This window comes from Priapulus caudatus, unplaced genomic scaffold (genome assembly GCF_000485595.1).
Source record: "Priapulus caudatus unplaced genomic scaffold, Priapulus_caudatus-5.0.1 Scaffold1564, whole genome shotgun sequence".
Classification (NCBI taxonomy): Eukaryota; Metazoa; Priapulida; class Priapulimorpha; order Priapulimorphida; family Priapulidae; genus Priapulus; species Priapulus caudatus.
This window is the reverse complement of record NW_014578625.1, coordinates 7,251-14,493: the sequence shown is the minus strand read 5'-3', so window position 1 is coordinate 14,493 and position 7,243 is coordinate 7,251. Positions and strand designations below refer to the sequence as shown.

General features: G+C 43.1%; 1 protein-coding gene across 1 annotated transcript in view; it reads right to left on the bottom strand.

Annotated features, from left to right (window-relative positions):
* The window catches only part of LOC106817012 (insulin gene enhancer protein ISL-1-like), a gene marked incomplete at its 5' end in the record, with an annotated part of 50,572 nt that overhangs the window by 40,409 nt on the left and 2,920 nt on the right, over nucleotides 1-7,243 (bottom strand). The window contains one exon of the mRNA XM_014821658.1: nucleotides 652-917. Coding sequence (XP_014677144.1) covers nucleotides 652-917 — 266 coding nt within the window. The remainder of the gene's footprint in view (nucleotides 1-651; nucleotides 918-7,243) is intronic.

Sequence of the window (7,243 nt, the reverse complement as noted above, 5' to 3'; positions counted from 1 at the left end):
CACACACACACACACACACACACACACACACACACACACACACACACACACTTCGTGTACGAACACCGACATCGCAGCGTTACCTCTATTCCCGTCCCGTCGAATATATCTATCGAAATTATAGGTGCAAGCGCGCACGTACGCACGCACGTACACACACACGCAGGCACGCACGTACGCGCGCACACGCGCACGCACGTATGTATGCACGCGACATGCACGCACGCACATTTTTAGGTGTAGAGATAGAAATTTCTGTATATAATCGCAGTGCATTCGGTATGGAGTTCCTATGGGTAGGCTACTTGGTGCAATTGCAACGTTAGAACTTAGCGAAGTGTGGATCGTTACAACGAATAATAATTCGAACCGCCTTTACGGTACACACGCCTCCTAATATATGGAGCCAGCCCCCATCCTCCCGCTCCCCCCCCCTCCACACTCACTACTCCGGTCACCTGGGATATTACCGCACATAGATAATCGCTATATCTTGATTTCTTCATTACCGAATTACTCTGCCGTCATTTAATACTGTTATCTATCACCCCCTCCTCCCTCTATATCTCCATAATCACGCAAATATCCATACAGTGACGTCACCCCCTGTTCGCTTGCTATACGTGATCTCGCGAGAGCGCGTGCACTCACCACCTAGCGGCGTCAGCGAGCATCTGCTGTCGGACGCGGGGCTGAGAGCGCTAGCGTCGCCCGCCTGCGCTCGCTCGACGACGTCGTGGTCGGCCTTGCAGAACAAGCCATCCTCTCTGAGCGCAAACTCGTCACCAGGAATCAGCTGCCGACTGCAGGCGACGCAGCGGAAGCAGTCGACGTGGTAGATCTTGTTGCGCGCTCGCATGACGAAGTCATTCTTCTGAAAGCCGAGCGCACATTTCGAACACTTTGTTCCGAACAGCCTACAAGGGAAAACAACAAGCATTATGATGATGTGTGTCTATGATCCCATGCATATAATAACCAGGGGATAATAACGACAAGTTTCTCATTATTATCCCCTGATATATAACTACAGGCAGCGTATATTATTATATATACAGCGCATCTCTCCCTTATATCTGTCGCACTCACACTCTCTCTCTCTCTCTCTCTCTCTCTCTCTCTCTCTCTCTCTCTCTCTCTCTCTCTCTCCTGCTGTCTTCCTCTCTCTCTCTCTATCGCTCTCCTCTCCCCCTCTTCCTTCCTCTCGCTCCTTTCCTCTCTCTCTCTCGTCTCTCTCTCTCTCTCTCTTCTTTCTGTGTCTACTCTCTTCCTCTCTCTTCTATAAATTATATATAATATATAGTTTATTACATATATAAATAAATATATTGAGTATATATATATATTATGTATATCTTATGATGGGTATAATGTGAATAGTGTATATAGTATATATATAACATATACACATAGAATGTTATATATATAGTAACATTATAACTATGGAAGTGTAGTATATATATAATCATTAACACATAGTGTAATGTATATACGTTTTTCGTTTTATCGATTTATTTATGTAAGACATCAGCTGCCGTGTATACGGATAACAATATCAGCTGGTCGCAATAGCTTATGTTTCTGTACATCGAGGTGCGCGTATAAACTGTTTTGCTAGCTGTTGAAGATGTACCGTGCCGCCCACACCACACATCACACACACACACACACACAACAACAACACACACACCACACACGCCGCGCACGACGACACACAACACCCACAGCAGACACACACACACACACACAACAACACCAACAACACCACACACATCACACACAGACACACACCACACACACAACACACACACCACAACACACACCCACCAACACGCCGCGCCGCGCCCGCGCACACCACACACAACACACACACACACACATACAAAGCACAGTACACGGCACACATCACCGTGCCCGCGCCGCCATGTATATATATGATAGTGAAAGATATTATAATGTATAATTATTTTGATTATTTGTGATACATATTTATATCCCAGGTTACTTACTATTTTTTAAATTATCGTTCGGATCATTTCGTATGAGCAGGCGGATTAGAGCTATAATTGCATGTACATGATATTTGATACGCCTGTTATAAATGCACCAGATGGCATTATAGTAATGTCGATGTAGCAATCATGGAATTAAGTCAAGTTTGCCTATGATGCAGAATTGTTAAAGTTTGTGTATCAATAATGCGAGATAATAGAGATTAGATGTTTATATTATTTTATATAGTTATATTTATAGTTAGTGTAATATTATCAGTTATATTATATTATAGTTGATTATTATATTATAGTTATATTATGTTATTATATTATATATTTATATTATATTAATTATATTATATTATATTATATTAATTATATTAGCATTGAATATATGTATATTATATTTATTAATATTAATTTCATTATATTATTTTAGTTTATTTTATAATGACTTATATTATTATATACTTTATTATATATATTATATTTTATCCCATTACATTATGTTAAGTCGTGTTACGCTTACGTAGGCTATAATAACATAATAGATGAGATTCCATTCATTTACATTATACTACTAAATAATATTAAATTACTAATAATATTATATTAACGTTATATGATAATGTATGATACCAAGATGATACTGTTACAATTATTACATTATGTTATTTTTGCGATAATGATATATTGTGTAATGTAATGTTATGTTACGTTACGTTACATTATATTATATTACATTACGTTACATCAAAAGTCTATTAATAATTAATTATAATTGATTACAATATATTATAATATAGGTGAATATAATCGATAATATTAGACTATATATATATTGAATATATATGATACAGTGCAGCGCGGGATGTGTCTATCAGTGTGTAACTATAACTACTAACATTATCACTGCCTGGCTAGTAGCTATGATACTGTAGAGAGAGAGAGAGAGAGAGAGAGAGAGAGAGAGGAGGAGAGGAGGAGAGCGAGGCCGAGACGAGAAAGAGAAGAAAAAGAAGAGAGAGAGAGAGAAAGAGAAAGCAAAGAGAGAGAGAGAAGAGAGAAAGAGAGGAAGAGAGAGAGAGCGAGAGAGAGAGAGAGAAGAGAGAGAGCGGAGGAGAGAGAGAGAGAGAGAGAGAGAGAGAGTAGATGAAGAGGAAGAGAGAAGAGAGGAGAGAGAGAGAGAGAGAGAGAGAGAGAGAGAGAGAGCGATGGAGTTCAAGTGGGCGCGACTTCTGTTTTGGTAAAGTGTATACAGGAAAGACTGCGTAGCAGGCACAGACGTGCGGGCTGTGTTCGCTGAGCAGTTCGCCGAGATTGATGCGCTCCGAAGTTTGCTAGTCTGGATTACTTTCGTATACACTCTACAGCTTAATTGAATAGATAGTCCGGCGCTGTGGAGGGGCTGCAGCGGGTTAGCGAGGGAGAACGAGTGCGCGTGGTGAGCGCCTGCGCGCGTGCATTTCCCGCGCGGCCGAGATGGTGCCTGTAGAGTGCGTGTGTGTGTGTGTGTGTGTGTGTGTGTGTGTGTGTGTGTGTGTAGTGTGTTGTGTGTGTGTTGCGTGGTTGTGTGCTGTGTGTGTTGTGTGTCGCGTGCGTTGTGTGTGTGTGCGTGGTGTGTGTGGCGTGTGCGTGTGTGTGTGTGTGTGTGTGTGTGTGTGGTGTGTGTGATGTCTGTGTGTGTGTGTTGTGTGGTGTGTGTGTGTGTGTGTGTCGTGTGTGCGTTGTACGTGGTGTGCGCGGCGAGTGTGTGTGCGTGTGTGTGAGGCGTATGCGTGCCTGCGTGCGCCAGCGTGCGGCGCGTGTGTGTGTGTGATGTGTGTGTGTGTGTGTGTGCTGTGTGTGTGTGTGTGTGTGTGTGAGTGTGTGGTGTGTGCATATTGTGCGTGCATGTAAACGTTCGTAATACGCGTGTGTATGTCACGCACGCGGCCAGTAATTCATTCTGTTGTAAGCTCGCTGCTTAATTATTGTCGATTCATCATCACCATCAATAGGCGTGCTACTCTCCATTTCAATCGACAATCTTCCATCGTTTCTACGCGCCAGCATCCAGCGGCCAAATTAATTGAAATAACATTGCCGGCTCGATTGGCTAGAAAATTGGACAATGATTAACTGTCATCTATACCGTATGCGGCGCTACAGCTTACATTATAAAAACAAATTCACGGCGGCGGCGGCGGAACGACGGGTGTACGCTCGTTTCCTGCTACTCGACACGACTCGTATGTGTGTGGGCTTGTGTTGATGTGTGTGTGATGTGTGTGTGTGTTGTGTGTGGTGCTGTGGTGTGTGTGTGTGTGTGTGTGCTGTGTCGTGTGTGCGTGCGTGTGTGTGTATGTTGTGTGTGTGTGTGTTGTGTGCGTGTGTGTGTGCATGGGTGTGTGTGTGTGTGTGTGTGTGGAGCGTGTGTGTGGTGTGTGTGTGTGTGTGTTGTGTGTTTGTTGTGTGTGCTGTGTAGGTGTGTGTGTGTGTGTGTTATGACGTGTTGTGTGTGTGTGTGCTTGATTGTGATGTTGTTAGATGTTGTGTGTGTGTGGTTGAGTTGTTTGTGTGTGTGTTGATGCTGCGTCGTGTGTGTGTGTGTTGTGAGTTGTGTTTTTATGTGTTTGTTATGTGATGTGTGTGTGTGTGTGTGTGTTGATGTGTTAGTTTGTGGATGTGTGTTGTGTGTGTGTGTGTGTGTGTGTTTTGTGTTTGTTGTGTGAATATTTGTGTGTGTGTGTGTGTCGTGTTGGGTGTGTGCTGTATATAAGCATTGCTGCGCTGTGTATGCATGCACGGCTCGCTGCCCATAATATTCACGAGCGATAAGCGCATCGACTCAAATTGCCACCGCCGAGACAATGCAGCTTTCAGTCAGCCAGCAGCAGCAGCAAGCAGCATGTAGGCAGCAGCAGGGCAGGGCAGCAGCAGCAGCAGCACCCGAATAGCATCGCTACAGTTTCATTCGTCTCGTCAATTACAGCCTGCAACTGAATCGACGTCCATCAAATGCCGAATGACGTCATATTATGATTTCCTCAATTGGTTTTTACGTTACGTTTACAGACAGCCATAATTTGGTCGTCGTTATCTGTTGTTGAGTGACCTAGCTGTCCGGTTACCACTGTATATCTGCATTGAATCGCGTGTGGGGCCGGGGTGCGGTAGAGCTGGTGATGTCTGCTAGAGCTTCACGAGAGATGGCTTATTTATAACTAGACAAGTTAAAAGATATTAAAGAGCGGCAGCAGCAACACCACTTATAAAAATAAAAACCTATACTCTCCTTAAAATACAACATAACTTAAGCTATAACGCACCACCCCCCACCTAACCAGTAATAGTTTGTAAGTTAGTCAGCAGTTAAATATAACATTGAGCTCAAGTCAGCCAATGACAGTTCAAAAAATGCAGCAGTAGCAGACAGTCAGAAGAACTCAGCAGTGCAGCAGCAGGCAGCGGCATGCAGCAAAAGTAGCATGCTATTAAGAGAAGCAGATTAAGGGTCTAGAATATAGTGTAAAGACACATGTAAAAGAAAATAAAGACAACAAAAGTAAAAGAAAAAAAAAGGTAGCAGTAGGCAGCCAGCAGCAGGCAGTAGTTATTCTAAGACAGCAGCAGCTATAGACAGTTTGTTTTTTATAGAAAGATTATTTTAAGCAGCAGACCGTGCAGGACCAGCATCCGCAGGCGCATAGTAAAACACAATGAACAGCTATACTAAGAATGATAAATAGAAAATATAAAACAGATTCTGGCAGCAGGCAGCAAGCAGCCGCAGTAGTAGAAGCAGTAGGGCAAGCAGCAGCAGTAGGCAGCAGCAGCCAGTAGGCAGCAGCAGCAAGTAAGCAAGCAATGAAAAATAAAATGACAAGTTAAAGGAAACTATAAGATTATGTGTATGGCAGTATTAAGATTAAGTAAAAGTATAAGCAACAGCTTATATGCTAAGCTAGCAGCAGTAGCCAGCAGCAGTAATAGCAGCAGCAGCCAGTAGCAAGGCAGCAGCAGTAGTAGGGTCAGCATTGTGAGTATATGCAGCAGCACAAGCAGGCAAGTCAGCAGGCAGTACGCAGCAGTAAGTAGTAATGCAAACAGGGCCGCAGGCAGACCAACCAGTAAGTCTAGAGTTTAATACTAAGCAGTTTTGCTAAAGTCACAAGCAACAGCAGCTTCAATGTCACACTGCACACCGCGTAAGACTGAACCATGTGTAAAAAATTTATGTTGATGATGATTTATTTTTAAAGGTAAAGTAAATAATATTAAGAACTTAAAACTTATTTGTTATACAATTTCAAAAGTAACAACAAACGCGCGCGGCAAATTTAAAAAATTAATCATGTTTAATTGTTATTACTGAACACAAGCCACACCACGCACCACGCATCTACACACCAGCACACACAACACACGATCACACGAAATTAAAAAAAAAAAAATTTATTTAATTAAAAAAGTTATTAATTCATAATTAATTATTATATATTATAAAGTAATTAAAATTAATATATCTATTAAAAATTACACAATTTTTTAATTAATAAAATTTCCATATTAATTTTTTTTTATATTTTAATTTTTAAATATTTGATACACCCATTTATATTTACCACCAACGCGCGCGGCACGACACATCACCATCACAGAAACACACACACAGCAGACACACACACACACACACACACACACACACACACACGCACACACACGCACACACACACGCGCACACAGACGATATTGCTCTCTGTGCTGCACGCGAAGCCGCGATTGCCTTGACGCTATTAATTGAAATGCGTATGCACGGTAGCACGCAGCAGCGGCAGCGGCAGCGGCAGCGGCAGCGGCGGCAGTAGCGGGTTGGGTGCTCGTTCCTAGCTGACGTATCTTGTTCGTAGTGCTAGCGCTGCCTCGCTACGCCGGACTCCCCCACCACCACGTGGCAGCGCGAATCGACCGGTGATTATAAGAACGAATTGAGAACTCGTTTCTTTAGCGCAGCTTTTATCATCAGGCCGTTTTTGCGTCATCGGATTGGCAGTGCTGGCTGGTTGGCAGTGCTGGCGGCTTGGCCGTGCTGCATGGCGGGTTGTGAGGTTTTGCAACGCGCCTCTGTATATTTGTATATAGCAAGGTATACGCCGCGTATAGCTTTGCGCTATCACCGTGTGTATACGTCTTGCGTGGGTGCGTCAGAGTATGTGCAGTGTGTGTGTGTGTGTGTGTGTGTGTGTGTGTGTGTGTGTGTGTGTGTG